Genomic DNA, 15,821 nt, shown 5'->3' on the forward strand with positions numbered 1-15,821 from the left:
ATACTGCCGATCCCAGGCACAAGTGAGTCCAGTGAGCAGCTCTTTTCAGTGTCCAAAGATATTGGGAAATGCAGGAGGATGCTGCTGCTTCTTGAACAGGTTGAGCAACAAGTCTCCCTTCATGACAACATTAAAGAACTGCAGTTATGATATTATCAAGTGAAATTAGTTGTTAAAGCATAATTTCCTGTACTTTATTTGCTGTACAGTAAACTTGCTTTTTTTCTTCGTACTTCTAGTTAACAAAAAAATTGCATTTTTGCAAAACCAATAGTATTCGTATTCAAAAAATATTCCATTCGGTCCACACTTGGTCTTTATTATTCGAACTTGCTTCGAAACTGAAAACTTGATATCAGCACTCCCCTAGTTTTCTCAGAATTTTCATGGAGCCAGCAGTGCTGGCTTTGCTGCAACTTGGACACTTTGACAAATGCTGCACTTTTGCACCGTTTGCTCGAGTGCTTCTTCAATCCCTGGACACCACATCATTGACCTTGTGACCATTTTCATCTTCGTGGTTCCAAGATGCGGTTCATGGAGCAAGGCCAGTACCACATGAACACTTTGGTACACTTACTCTGATCGACCACACTATGCACCCAGCCTCAATGAAAATTCAAAGTGCCAAGCACAGAGAGCTTGCAGTGCCTGAGAAACAGCTTTTAGCCAGCCATGCCATGTGTCGTGAACAACTGTTAACAGCTTATCACACATTGTTTCATGCTGAATATATTTTGATGTTAAGGTAAAATCGAGCGTGGAAAAAATTTTAAATTTCTTCCATGTGCTTTTCAAAATCTGCCAATTGCAGTCTGGTTCGAGCATCTGCATGGCCATTTGCTTTCCCAGGCTTATGCGCTGTCTTGTAGCTTAGTTTGCAAGGAATGCAAACCATTGATGTATCCTAGCAGCGACAATGGCGCTGCGCTTTATATTTGGATTAGAGAGTCTGGTTAATGGTTGATGTTCTGTCAAAGCATTAAAAGTTCACCTGTACAAGTACTTATGAAACCTTTTGACACCAAAGGCAATGCTCAAGGGTTCTTTTTCAATCTGACCATAATTGTGTTCAGCGGATGTCAGTGACTGTGATGCAAATGCAATTGGTTTTTCTGTTCTATTCATCATGTGCGAAAAAATAGTGCCAAGGCCATATTCATATGTGTCACATGTTAGCTGTGTTTTTTTTTTTTTGACATCGTATAGCTCTAGAACATTTTCATTGGTCAGCATTTCTCTACAAGTGTTAAATGTCTCCTCACATTGACTTGAACAATGCCATTGAGTTGCTTCGTACAAGCCCAGTCACGGTTCTAGAATTGTAGCTAGATTAGTCTAAAAATTTGGAGTAGAAGTTAATCAAGCCCTAAAACACTTTCAACTGGGTCACATTTTCCAGCTTTGATGCCTTCTTTAAGGCTGCTACTTTTTCCACGTGGGGTGCAACCCATTTTTGTCGATTTCATGTCTCAAATGCCTGATTTACTGCTGGCACAGCTTTTCTTGGAGTTGATCCTTATGCCATGTTTCCTAAGGCTTGCGAGCACCTGCACTAGCCTGCCATAGTACAGTTGTCTAGTTCCGCCCACGATGATGTCTTCATCTAAGTACCAGGCGACACTTGGCAAACCGTGTAGGATTTAGTTCAGGACCATCTGTAACACTGGCATAGGTCGCACTACGCCATATGGCAAATGCCAGAACGTAAACAATTTCAGGTGTGTATCGATAAGCAGCAGCTCTCGTGCTTGCTTGTCCAGCTCAAGCTGTAAATACGGCTTGGAAAGGTCCAGAACTGAGAAGACAATTCTGCCTTGTAATGTTGCAAAAATGTCCTCTGGCAGAGGAGAGTAATGGTCAACCTCAGTTGCAGGGTTTACTGTTATATGTTAATCACCACATAGTCAAAGCTTCTTGTATTTCTTTGGCACGATCACCACTGGTGTTGCCCAAGTACCATGCCGCACCCTGTAAATGACTCTAGCTTTTTCTAAGTTCGCCAATACCTGCTTGACTTGTTCACACAACACATATGGCACTGATCACGCCTTACAGAACACAGAACAAGCATTCTATTAACAATGCTTGCCCTGAAGCCTTTTATCGCTCTGTAACATGGCTCAAGCACTTCGCATTATTTGTCAGTCAAAGGCATTTCCTTTTTCAATGTCATCACCTGCATCCTTCATGCGATCTGGTTTTGATTTCAGTGAGCCCATCACAGCCAAGCGAAATAGTCATTTCTGCACCTACAGTTTCTTTTGCAATTCCTAGATGCAGCTGAAAACACTGATCATGGTACTTCACCTCAACATCAGAGATTCCTTTGTTATCAACTCGCGTGCCATTGCATGTAACGAGGTTGACAGTCGCATCTCTGATGTTAGCAATAGGAAAATGCTTTGCACATTCTGCCTCTTATATAATGGAAACCATCACTCCTGTGCACAGTTCCATGGATACCTCTTTCCTGTTTAACCATACCTTGATGACAATGGCTGGCGTGCCTTGATTACCAGTGTGTCACAATGTAAGCAACTCGCTGTCTGATGATCCTTTCACAGCCTGATACACAGGTCTAGATTTGCACATTCTTGGCACATGTCCTTTTTTTTGGCATTTATAACAACTGGTATTCATTAGCATACAGCTTACAGGTACATGCTGCTCACCACATCAATGACAAGTTGTTTTATTCTTTGGCACCCTAGTCTTTGATTTCAAGTTGGGGTCGTTCCTGCTGCATGCTGCTGTGTCCGACTCCTGTTGAAACACCAATGCCCTGCTTTGCCAATGGATGTAGCTGCCACTGAATGAGCATCTCACACTGTTCTCTGAAGCCGTTACCAGGGCATCTTTCATAACAATTTACGTGGCCATAGCAATGCTGCAAATGCAGTCCCAGGTGGGGTTGGTGTCATCCATGGCCAGTAATCTACAATGCAGGCCAGCTATCAGATGGTCCCGAAGTGCGTGTTCCAGGAAGTAGTTGAAGTTGCAGAGAGCTACCAGTTTCTTCAGCTCAACCACAAAGTTCGCGATGCTTTCGTTGGTTGCTTGCTTTCTTTGATTGAAGCAATAGCTCTCTGTTACCACAGACCACCTTGGAGTGTAGTGCTTCTGCAGTGCTGATACTGCTTCCTTATACGTTGCTGTGCTGGGCATTTTTGGAAGAAGCAGGCTTTGGAGGGTGACATACGCCTTTCATGCATTGGCGTTCTTGGGGTACTTCACGCACATTCTGGGGGCTATGTATCTATGTTTCTATCTATTTATGTTTGAATATGTATGTTTGTATCTAACCATTTTCCCACTTACCTGTCACTGGGTAGGTTGTGGTCAAATGTGTAGTGCATTGGGCTGCTGTGTGGAGTTGACAGGGTCTGAAACCAACCACCAGACCAACTTGGGTCACTGAGTATGTGGCAATCATTACATATGTGCTGCTCTTCAATGAACCTCTTTTACGCTGACACAGGTCACTGTATATGCGCGATGTATATGCGCGACTGGGTAGGTACCTAATGCAAAATAGAAGTGAGGCGTGCAGACAGGACACAAGAGTAGAGAAGTGGACAACACTGGGTAGGTACCGCTGTTTGATGAAACTCTCACACCTACTTGGAGCAGTGGGTACATGCCTCTTGGTCAATACTGGTCTCTAGTGAACCTCCTTAATGCCAACTTGGGTCACTGAGTATGTGCCAGTAGGTGTGCGCCGCTCTTCAAAGAACGCCTTTGACGCTAACTTGGGTAACTGGGTATGTGCCACTGGGAATGTGCCGGTTTACAATGACGAAAGACATCCCTTAAATTTGATACGAGCGGAATCGAATTTGCGTCACAAGAGCTCCTCAAGGACAACAACCTGATGCATCAGCAGGCTGTGCCATAAATGTGCTAGGTATTTGCCACTTTTCAATGAAAGTCTTTCATGCCAGTGCTTTAGTGAGCTGCTCCATGATTACACTGGGTATGTGCCATTCTTTATTGAACCTCTTGCCACCTTTAGTCACTGAATATGTGCCACTGAGTGCACGACAAGTGAGGGAATTATTGTAAGTATTTGCGCGCACTGGCATGCCATGCTTCTTGTCTCGGCAGCCACAAGTAGACTTCTCGGCAGTGCCACTAGACGGTGTGGGGTGTCCAAACAGAAGAAAGGGAGGAACCAGGTTGCTGCATGATGCATGAGTTATGTACGAACATAACTCATTTTGACAGTGGCCATACGATGTGTCACTATATTAATTCAATGCTAACACGTTACTGTCAACAGTCATCATGAGATGGGTTCTGCCACAATTTTTTCTCCAGTGGCGTTCAGGACCAAATGCAGTCTCTTTAGTTGGATGACCTCATTAGCCTTAATGTACAGCTCAAAGCGTTTGATGAAAACGTCAAAGCGTTTGATGAAAACATCAAAGCTACCACTGTCGGGATCAAACTCTGGTAGCTTGCAGACCATGGATGCCATCTTCAGTTTGTGGTTGAATCCCATCCTCATTGCCAGATCATTGCATTGTTACATCTCAAAGGAATGGAGATACAAATTTTATTGAACCATTTATTCATATCTGTTCATGATGCCACACACAGAGCGTCTGCCTGAGCACACGGGAGCAGCACCTAGCAATAAGACACCAAATGCCATGTGAAACACTAGACAAACACAACTACAGCGTCTGGCGCACTGTGCCCGGCATGTTTACGTGGATACCTTACACGAAACGCTAAACAGGCACAGCAGGGCCACAAGAATAGCTTAGAATACAGCATATATAAAGCATACAGCAGGTACATATACAACACCTTCAATTCATATATTGCAGTATGTGTGCTAAAGTAATTAGTTAAATTTTATTTAGTCAATTATGCATTTCAATTTCCAGTATAAGTAATTGTCCACCTTGTTGAGTCATCCAGCTCATTGAGTAGATTTGTACTATATATGCCACAGATGATTTTTTAAAATCTCTGTTAACATTAATCCCTTTAGATAGCGGCACGGAGTGATTCTCTGTTTGTTCTGTGTACATCACCTGGTTGTGCCATCGTAGTGTGGTGCCTTTAGCTCTGCTGGGAATTTGTGTTGTGTTATCTCATTGTAACAGTTAACTTATGAATGTTTGCATAACCACAGACTTTAACTAAGCTAATCATTACTTTGCTTAGATGCTGCCCTGTACCAGTTCCTGACCCTCAAGCAGTACAATGTTCAACACCTCATTATTGCAACTGCCCCCATGCATTCGCACTTGCTGACACAGCTACGTGAGACCTTTTTAGAAGATGGTGTATCTCGCCTAATGTACAGCATCTCTGAGGATCAGCCGTTTGAATCCCTTCATGGAGTGATGCTACTTGCCACGTCAGTGGTTCATTTGGATAGCCTCTATGATGTATCATTGGTAAGTCCTTACTCGGCTGTCAGTTGTACCCCTCAATCAGTAGGTTATCGAAGCATGTGCCCATTAGAATCATCGTCCATATCTACATGGCTTGCAAAATTATGCGTCTTTGAAATGCTAGGGAGCAAAGGAAACAGAAAGGGAAATAGTGCAGCAGTGAGCTAGATAAGCACTGTTCAAGCTACTGACTGGAACTTCTTGTTGCAGGACATTCGAAACTACCTCCACACAAAAATGCATCTGAAACTATATCTTGCTGTTCAGAGTGTGGGCTATAACACAAGTTTTGATCCTTTTCTCAAGTTGAAGAGGTATGCCAGTATCTTCTACACAGTTTTTATTAGATAAGGAGTAACTTGCGGAAAAATCTTTTCTAGCTCATGTGACCGGCTAATCCTATTTACCAATCCTTATGTACCATCTCCTCATTGTAAAATTATGCCAATCACCTATCAAGACTTGGACATGCTCGACAAGACATTCTTTGTAAGTGCACTTTTGAACATTCATCCAAAACCATGGCTTTGCCCTTTTCTCTGGTGAAGTAAGTGTTCTTTTATATGTTGTAAATGTTGAGAAAATTATGTGGACTTGAGAAGCTAATGCTAATACTTGGGAACCAGATGATAATGCTCTCCCCTTATTTCTCCATCTGCTAGAAAAGCAAAAAGGAAAGTGAATTTGTTCCATGCATCACACTGAATTTGGCAGTTCGCCGATATGAGCTAGCAAGTGGTAGTTCTGACTTTGGTCAAGACTGTGCCAAGGAACACTGGGAAAAGTTTTCAGCAGTAAGCATTACTTTTCTTCTTTTACGCATCAATATTGCTTGCTTCCTTGAGGTACAAATGGCGAGAAAATCTGTGCAGCGATGTTTCATCAACATATTTAACAAAAGCTTTGCCAGTTAGACATTCTCTTAGATACTTATTTTACTGCTCTAAATTTTTCTTCTTTGCCGGGAATCAGTAATTAGTGCTCAAGTGCACTTGATGAAGGACAGCTGCCAGCTAAATGGAGCTGCCTGAGTTTGGCAATTCGATATAGTATGTTGCAACTTGGAACTGTGTGCATGGCTATATCTCAATTTTCCTGCTGCTTCTTTGTTTCTCACAATCCAGACCTGTCCTGATGAGCCTGGGGAAAGGGGATATACTGCAACCTCAGCATATTTGAAGACCAGCAAGAATGTGCTTGTTTTTGAAGATGAAACCAGCATAGAAAAAAAGGTATGTGAGTACAAATTTGCGGAGAAACTGTTGACCATTCATATTAACTTCAACATATGAAGTTCTAAGCCTTTGTATTAGTACAGAGGCCCTAACTGTAGCATGTCAAGCAGACCCAGCCCATGGAGCTTTTCAGCGGCACTTGTGGCAATGCTGTGCACTGTTACTTTTGGCATATTCGCCAAAGTGCGGAGGCAAAGGTCATTGTGGTACCGACGTCAAACAGCATTCCACCGAGTCGCTGTGGACACTGAGATGCTGACAGTGATAGCAAATTACAGGTCGACATGAGAGCGAGCTGACAGAGGTTATCTTTGAACTTCAGCGAAGTACACCGGGACCTGTAGAAGCTTTACCTTCTGGCGAGCTTGGGCTATTGACCTCTCCCCAGTCAGTGAAACACTAGGTTTGGTATGCTGGCTTCCCCCTTTCCAGGTTCAGCTTGGGGGCAGCGCGTGTGCTCTGTGTGCTATAAGGCTCGAGTGCCTTAGAGCGCCTTAGAAAACATGAGCGATCTATACCAACAGGCACAGGATCCCATTTGGCTCAACATTGTAAAATATGCAAGTGCAAATCCATGTTTCGTGATACCACGATTTTGAAAAAGAGCTGCAATACCACCGCCCGAGAGTTATCAGAAGCATTCTTCGTACAGTCATTAGGGTCACAGTGCATTAATGTGCCTTCTTTAAACTTCTACAGTTCTGAATATGGTTTTTAGATTCTGTCGCATGAGTGCGCTCTTGTGATCGGATGTTTGTGGTTCCTGCACATGGTGCTCACTGCGCATGTTCCTCTAGTTTCTGCTGTGTATACAGGAGTGATGCAGTAAAAAAATGATGTCAGTTGTGAGTAACGCCTTGTCCTGTCACCTTTCTTGTGTCCGTTGTATTGCGCTAAACAAAGTATTTATGGATCCGCCAATGCATTGTTCCGAACAAGCGCTCCTGTTCACAATTTAACCCTCCTGTTAATTCTTCTGGCTGCATTGTTGCACTGTCTTTGCCTGTTGTAGTTCAGATTGGACAAAGCAATCCGGGGACATTTCTGTTGCAGCTATCTAAATTCCAGCAGATCAACCCTAGCATGTGTGTGATGGCCACTGCTATTGAAAGGGAGGACTGGAATAATGAGTGCTCTGCTCGACCTGCTGCCTCCAGGATGCTTGCTATTGCCAAGTATGGGGGTACAGGTAAGGATCTGTGTTGTCCTTGCAAGTCATTGATGCTTCACTAACAAAGGTCTTCTGTACTCAGCGTTCTTCTGCTTCTTTTTTTTTCACTTCATTTTCTCATTCCACAGAAACTGTGCCACATACTTTGCTGACAAATGGTAAGCTTGGAGAAAGGTTTAGTGAAACATCTGCCTATAGTAATGACTCATTCAGACTTCTAAGCAGTTGTCACTATATGCTTTTTGCCGAAGCCAATTAGTTTAGCATTGGGAATGTTGGGCCAACTGTGCCGCAAAGGCATGTGCTGCGTCAAGCTTCACCAGGCTGCCCTTTTTTTTTTTTTTTGAAGTCAATATATTAGATACGTGCTCTGATGTATGTCAGCCAGAATATTTTTTTAAAGGAGTACCCTGCTTAATGTTAAAAAGCTGAAGATATTCTATTTGAAAGTGAAGCTACAAGTGCCAACACTGTACCAACTGAATTTAAGCCATGTCATGTTTGTATATTTGGGTATGCATTCTTTCTTTCTTTCTTTTTGTTTAATTAGTGCACTCGCCCTGTTAGTGCATCGTGCTATGGTGCACGAATACTTCTAGAACAAGTGCTTCCTTAAATTCGAACTTCTTTTAATTCAAACAAATTTTTGGGCCTCTTCGAGTTTGCATTATCGAGATTCGACTGTATTTCAGTAGAAAAAACTCCAGCGAATCCAAACTCCAAAAAATGTGTATTGGTTATTTGGAACAAAATTTCTCACTCTCATAGATTGCTTTTCAGACAAACCCAAGCCAAAAGCGAAAGTTCAGTGTGTAACTAGCTGTCATAATGTCTCACGCCTTAAAAAGTTACAGGGAAAGATATGCGGAAAGCCAAGATTGAACTGGAGTAAGCATAGTAGTGCGTACCCTCGTTTACCATGCAGTTAAGAGGAGCTGGAACGAGCCCCCAGTGCATGTTTGACCATGTTAGCACAAGCTCACCTATGCCCCCCTCGTAGCGCATGCTCGATCACTTCATTTCTAACAATGGATGCAGGGAAAGACAAGGCGCATCAAGCCGCCATCCTTCTTGACTCACCCTCGCATGTTTTCCCTTGTACCCGCAGTAAACGGCTCATGAGGCGCAATCTTGGACTTCAAATCACCCTTGGATTTCAAACGGAACCTAGGAGTCTTCTGGCATAGGTCGATTCATGCTGATTGAGAAAGAATAAAAGAAATTTTTCAATACCAGCCCAGTGACAGTCTTTGCCTCACAACAGTATTACCAAGAAAAACTGAATGTACGACATGTATATATACTACATTCAACCTGCAAAATAATGCTGATTCATACCATCAATGGAAAATATGTTCCATTGAAAGGAATGAAGGCTAAAGGAAATTGTAGCATTAAACGTGGACAATCACTAAAAGAAGATGGAGCTCATAAAATCTGCAACACAAATGGGGAAAGAAAGAGGCCCTGCATAAGACTATGGTACATTTAATGACCCAACCAGGATGTGTATTGATTTCAAAAGCAGGGAGAAGCAATTCCAGAGACACTCACACTTTTCAAAAACTGTTGTACATTGTTTGCTCTGGTTTCTGATGCCTATACATAGCATGTGCTTCATAATCTATTTGAGCTTCTTTAGGGCTTTGTACTAATCAGTAGATGCATTGTTAGAGTCTACTCCTTATGCTGAAGAGGTGCACTACATTTGCACTTACTCTAGATGGTCCGGTGTTGCTCTTGGCATGTTATCCAATGCACTGTACACATTATTGCTAGGAGCACACAATACTATAAAAAGATCACGAAACACATAGGGGTTGATAAGGTGTTTATCCCTGAATGGGCTTCTTCCAGAATTTGCCATCAGCATCAACGCATCCTTGCTCAAAACCTGGACCATGCTTCTTGTGCAGGTATCTTGATATGTGTGGTGGACAGGGCACCACTTATCAAGATGTTGCCTGGAGGCCTCTGCACTCATCTGGTGTACTCTAGTGTACTATACCGTCTCAGCAGTGAACACACTTTTGTTGCTGGAGATGGTAAGCCACTTGCTTCTCTTACAGATGTTTGTAGCTTTGTTGAAGACATTCATATTTGTTGATGTGCTATTTCTGGCATGTCCTGAAAGTTAGACATGAGCTGTTCTGGTTGTTTGTTTAATTCACCAGGTGTGAGAACAGATTGATGTACACTCATCATGCTCACAGGCTAACGTGAACTGAGCAGCTGATATCCGGAAAAACTGGTTGATCATTGCGTTATATATACATGCGGTGGCAAGAAGCCCATCTTCGTGGTTTGAATTATGCTAATGCCAGGAGCAACAACGCAACTTTTATTTCTTGTTCAGGCTTTAATACATAAAGGACCACAGCCAAATATGTGTAGCATGAGTTAGAGCTTTAAAGACGTTGTTATTGACAGAATTTAATTCTATTTAACCAGGTTTGCATATTCATTCATTACTATTTAGGCATACCATTCTTATCAACAGACAATTTTAGGTATATCTGTGCCATCAACTAATCATGTGGTATCTTACTTAAATGTGGTATGAAATTCTGAGGCAAATTGAAGCACGTTGTTTGAGATATCATATTTGATATTGAGTTAAGCTTATCGTTACTCAGGCCTGCTCATGAGCTGCATATCTTTGTTTAGGTACAGCATTTTATGCAGCTTCCAACCTTGCACTGAAGAGTGGAATGCATTTCCTTAGTGAAATAGACCTCATCAGTTTCTTCAATATTAACGTGGACCATGCATTTGCCGGTTTCTTGGCATCAAGCACAAAATGGGTCCAAGAAACTCATCAAAATGGTCTAGCCTTTATGAATATTCCAAACAAAACTGACAACGTGAAGTTTGAATCAATAATCAAGGTAAGCTGTCTGTTAATAGTAATGGGCACTGATAATTGTATACTTATTTGTTAATGCCTTTTTGTTACCATCTTATTATCTTATAAAGCTTTTATAATCAGTAGATCCTAGCTTTCTTGGTAGCATTTTCTTTCTTGTAGTAGCTTGTGTATTAGGCGCATGTGTTTTATTATCTTTCATAGCATTATTTCATTTTTGTACCATCCCACTCCTGCGATATCCCTTAAGGGCTGCAATCTGCAAGTAAATAAATCAATTTGGTGGAATTCTTTTCATTATGTATCTTGGACACGACTCTGTCAGCAGCAAGGTCGAGTAGAAGAGGGTTGCGTTATATAAATAAGTTATGTATAAGTTGTAGTTATAGCATAAGTCATTGTGGGCTTGGCACCTTTTTCCTCTACCATGGTCAACATTCTTATATCGAAAGGGGAACCATCAGGGTTCTAAAGGTTCCAAAAACATTTCCACCATCTGTGACACTCTTAAGATATTGTCAGCTACAAGGGCCATGCCATGGCACCCTGTTTCTCCTATACACATCTTATGGGCCCCATAGAAGCTGGTTAAAGATTTCAATGATGCTGCCACTCCTAATTCATAACACCTAACTTGTTGAGTTGAACTCACTGGACAATTGCGTATAATGGCTGGGTGGGAGGCAGGCCAACGAGCAGCTTTCTTGCATACTGCAGGTGCCATCTTCCACACAGCTATCGTTAATTAATGTTACAACTGTTAATTCAAATTCTTGTTTGATTTGCCCATCTCTCTCCATAATCCAACAGCCTTGAGAGCAAAAAACGTCAATAATCAAACTCAACATACAAATGAATAAAGATATTATGTACAAGCAAATATCCATGGGCTCATTGAAGGCTGCCGTTATTGATGTGATGACTAAATCTGATCAGTACACATGGACAACACCAATCAGCACCTCTGCAAAAACCTGCAGATGTTGTTGAAATGCTGTTACAGGTGTTGTTGAAATGCTGTTAAGGCAGTCATTGATGCCAATGGCTACTTCTTGCTCCAATTATAGATCTTTGTTCTCACTTGTGCTTGATTACAATGCAACAGAAGGTTTAGCAATAACAAGCATTTCCATTTCACTGTGAACCTACCCTTATCCTGGATTTCTTGCAGAAAACATGGGAACATATTTTAACCCACAAATTGCAGCAAATGCTTCTTGTTGGCATAGACTACAGAACGGAAGCCAGCGCTGCACTGGTGAAATCACTTTCTGGGTAAGTACCTGTAAAAAGGCACAACATGGTAAGTAAATTTTAGCTGTAATTGTTGATGTCAGCCTTCTCTAGTTCAGATGCAAACATTCTTATGCAATACTAAAGCCTGAAGTAGGTACTCATCTTTCTGACATTTCTTTAAGTGAGACGTTTTTGTTTTCTTGTTTGATTTACCCTTTTCTCTCCCTAATTCAATGGCCTACAGAGCAAAAAAATATATCAGTATAATCTAAGCTAAGATACACATCAATAAAAATAGCGCAAGCAAATAATAATGTGCTCATTGAAGGCTATCTAACTGAATTATGGGGGATGAGGAGAGGTGGAAAAGAGCAGCAGGGTGGGGAGAGGGTGAAGGTGCCATGTGACTGAGAGGAGGCTTACTTATTAGGGACGTGCAACTATTTGAAACTTTATAATAGTGAATCAAATGGTGTCCTTTCGGTTACGTCTTTGAAATAAATAGTCACCATTTGCAGGTGCGCAATATTTTTCAGATAATTTTAGAATATTTTAAAATGTCAATTGTGTGTAATCAAACATAAAATTAGAGCAGAAGTACAATTTTCAACCCTATGGGCATAACATGTGCATAATACTAGTAAACTTATCTAGGGCAACAGGTTACATAGTGCAACTGGCTACGTTACAGGGATCATTTGCACTCCGAAAGGTTTTGCATGTGCCGAAAAAGTGCGTAATTGTTCCTAATCCTCTATTCGTGCATTTTTATAAACGTTTCATATTGCACAATTTAAGGAGAGAAAGTTGCTAAGCTTATAAATACTAGAATGTGAATACCATTTTACATAAATTATGAAAATGGCTGCTCGTTACTATAACAATATTCTATATTCGATTCTATTCAATTTGCTCCTCGCACTATTTGATTCGTATTTGATTAGATTTCGAAAATTGCTATTTGTACACCCCTACTTATTATGTAGCATAAATGAATGCGCCTGAGCACGAAGGAAGTGAGCGGCAGAATAGGGGTTGGTGGACAGCACTGCTGAGGAGCGGTGGTCACCAGTAGCAAACACGCCCTTTGCGAAGGCTGTAAGGTGGAATGCGCATGGAGTCCAGCCCAGTCGTGGTTAGACATCTTCAAGGGATTGTGTTCACTAGTGCAAGAGTTCAGCATGTGTAATGTATGTTTTATATTGTGTTGCAGGAAATGCACATTCATGGTGTTCATCACACATCCCAGAAAAAGCTGTTGCGAAGGACCTTGCAAAGTAAATTATCCATCAAGACCCCAAACAGATGAAGACAGCAATGTCATGGTACGAATTCTTTTTCCTACAGCTGCTGTTTGATAATGAAAAAGATTACACTCTGTTAGACCATATTGCAATAAATTAATGAGAGATTTCTGTAGAACGACACAAGTGGACACTATAGCACAAATCATTATAACCTTGGCATTACTAGTATTAATGTTGAACAAAATTGAAAAACTTTTTAGTATCATTATTTATTTATTTACTTATTCATTTTAGCTTTTTATTTCAAGCTGTCTTCTACCATTTCAGCAAAAGATTGAGCTTGGCTCCGGCTTCGCAACTACACCGTGCATCTCATTCAGCATGGCTGTCAGAGTGTTTCATGGTGTGATCAACACTACCTGTCATCGAGAAGAATGGACAAGCTACAATCAGGTGAACTCCCACAGCACTACAACGGAAGTAAACTTTATTGTGTTTTCATGAAATGATTGCAGTGGCATATAAGACACATCAAGTTCTTGTGCTGTATGTTTCTATGCTCTCGAACGTAGCAGAAAAGTATTCTCTTGTTCAGTTTAATTGTGACAGCAGCTGATAACTGCTCATTCTGCAGTAAGTTACTCATTGTGATGTCAGTAGTGAGTAACATTCATGTGCGCTATGCTTTATTTTTCTCCTGTTATTTGGGAAGTTTAAGTGTCACTTAAAGCGTGTGTCAACTGGCACAGGAGAGATGTCAGGAGAGCCTTTGCTCAGGCAAGGAGCCATGTGCTTCATTTGCAGGTGTCTCCTCGTCCACCTCTATTTTGGTTAGCTCGAGCTTGCTATGCTAATGTAATGAGGAAAGTCTAAACCGAAGGCACCGTTTGCTTTTGGTAGCATCTACTGTTACAATTATTACCAGCACCTTCTTTTCTCTATCAGTTGATATTAATATGTTACCATACGCCTTGAAAGTACATGCACCAGTTTTAATCCCACACACTGAAAAGATGGGCATAGAATTCATAAAACATAGTTTATGGAATTCAGATTCAAATATTTGAGAGCAAGTAAGAGAAGTATGAAATAATCTTTAGTGTCTCTTTATTTTTGTCACTCATTTGGTCCCTCTGTTGCCTCTTTACAAAACAAATTGCCAGGTTTATGAAAAAACACTTGTCCATGTTGAAAAAAGTAGTGATTAAGGAGATCTGTGGTTAACTAAAGGCATTAATCCAACTATGGTGTTTTGATTGATACTGTTGCTGACCATGGTAACATGATTAAGATAATAATTATAATAATGATAATGATGCTTTATTCAGAGTGTGCGAAAGACCTTGGATGCTTTATTTCTGACAATTACAGGTGTGTAATAAAGCTCAAGTGTCAGACCAAGGCAGCTTTGGCAGTCTCTCCAGTGAAGGAAATGTGTTCATGTTTGAGACTCCTGCGTCCATCAAAGATAGGGTATGTATGTTGTCTTTTTCGTTGGCCTTTCTACTGAATTAGGCCACTCTGTGTTGGTACAAAAGAAAATAAACTGAGGGGCTGGAAGCACTACTGTTGAGTGAGGCAAACCTGATGCAATGCTTAGAGGCATCCTATTGTAGGCTCTACTTGGGATACACCGGGGTTCTACTACAGCTTGGCTTAACAATTTTACTGAGTTTGGTTCTTAAGGCATAGTGATGTGATACAGAAAAGTTATGGAGAACTCATCTCAGGGTGACTGTCAATGGTAATGTGATTAGCATTTGAGAAATGTAGTGGCACACTCAGTTTCTGTAGTCTCATTTATTTAACATGTGCAGCGTTCATTCCGAGGCTCTGGCTATATGCAACAAACTCCAACATTGTCCCGCTTGGCCTATGGCACTTGCTTGCAAAGGCTGCCCATGAGCGTGGCAGCGTGATGACGACTGTATGATGTCGGCGCAGTGACGATGACGGAATGACAAAGAAGAAATTATGTTGATCGAACGACAAAATGCTATAAAGATGGTGGCATGTGTCCTTTCGACTCGGCCGTACCAATGCTGTAATGAGGGTAAATGGCCACACGGCATATATGAGCTCATCTTTCTTTCTTAATGGAATAGTGTTTTGTAATTCCCTCCCAGAACACATAGTAGCATATACCAAACGCAAAGAATTCTGCAAAAAACTGAGAATGCACTACGCGGCCTCAGACGACCACTGTTTCCTACAGTAACACATCCTAATAAATATCTCCCTGCTCTGATTTTTTTAATACTGTTTATCTTTAAATTTTCAATGTATTATCAATTGTATTGTTTTCTTCACTGACTGTATTTCTGCTGTATATTTAGCGTTTTTGTTCAAATCATTGAAGTGCACGATTCACAATGTGCACGATGTGATTCACGCTTTGGAACCGCCAAAGCAAACTTGAGGACAGGAAGGATCGATTTACTGATTTGCGCAGAGTGTCATTGAAAAAGAAAAAACGTACATCCAGGCAGCGTGATAAATGAATACGAGAACACATGGTTGCACAAACAAAATAGCACACAGACTGCCCCGGGATAAGTACAAAAGTTTACATCACATCAAGACTGTGGTGACAAGTATTTCGTGTAAACTACGAAAACACGACAACAGAACAATTGAAGGACAACTTGCATATCA

The 15,821-nt window shown here is 41.2% G+C and overlaps 1 protein-coding gene across 1 annotated transcript in view; it reads left to right on the forward strand.

Moving 5' to 3' along the window:
* Positions 1–15,821, forward strand: part of LOC135915285 (uncharacterized) — a 297,520-nt gene that overhangs the window by 185,221 nt on the left and 96,478 nt on the right. The window contains exons 126-138 of the mRNA XM_070539179.1: positions 5,179–5,414; positions 5,622–5,725; positions 5,792–5,900; positions 6,074–6,205; positions 6,536–6,643; positions 7,700–7,835; positions 7,946–7,975; positions 9,734–9,862; positions 10,485–10,705; positions 11,855–11,958; positions 13,133–13,244; positions 13,494–13,619; positions 14,538–14,639. Coding sequence (XP_070395280.1) covers positions 5,179–5,414; positions 5,622–5,725; positions 5,792–5,900; positions 6,074–6,205; positions 6,536–6,643; positions 7,700–7,835; positions 7,946–7,975; positions 9,734–9,862; positions 10,485–10,705; positions 11,855–11,958; positions 13,133–13,244; positions 13,494–13,619; positions 14,538–14,639 — 1,649 coding nt within the window. The remainder of the gene's footprint in view (positions 1–5,178; positions 5,415–5,621; positions 5,726–5,791; positions 5,901–6,073; positions 6,206–6,535; positions 6,644–7,699; positions 7,836–7,945; positions 7,976–9,733; positions 9,863–10,484; positions 10,706–11,854; positions 11,959–13,132; positions 13,245–13,493; positions 13,620–14,537; positions 14,640–15,821) is intronic.

The sequence above is a fragment of the Dermacentor albipictus genome, chromosome 5, assembly GCF_038994185.2.
Source record: "Dermacentor albipictus isolate Rhodes 1998 colony chromosome 5, USDA_Dalb.pri_finalv2, whole genome shotgun sequence".
NCBI classification, from domain to species: Eukaryota; Metazoa; Arthropoda; class Arachnida; order Ixodida; family Ixodidae; genus Dermacentor; species Dermacentor albipictus.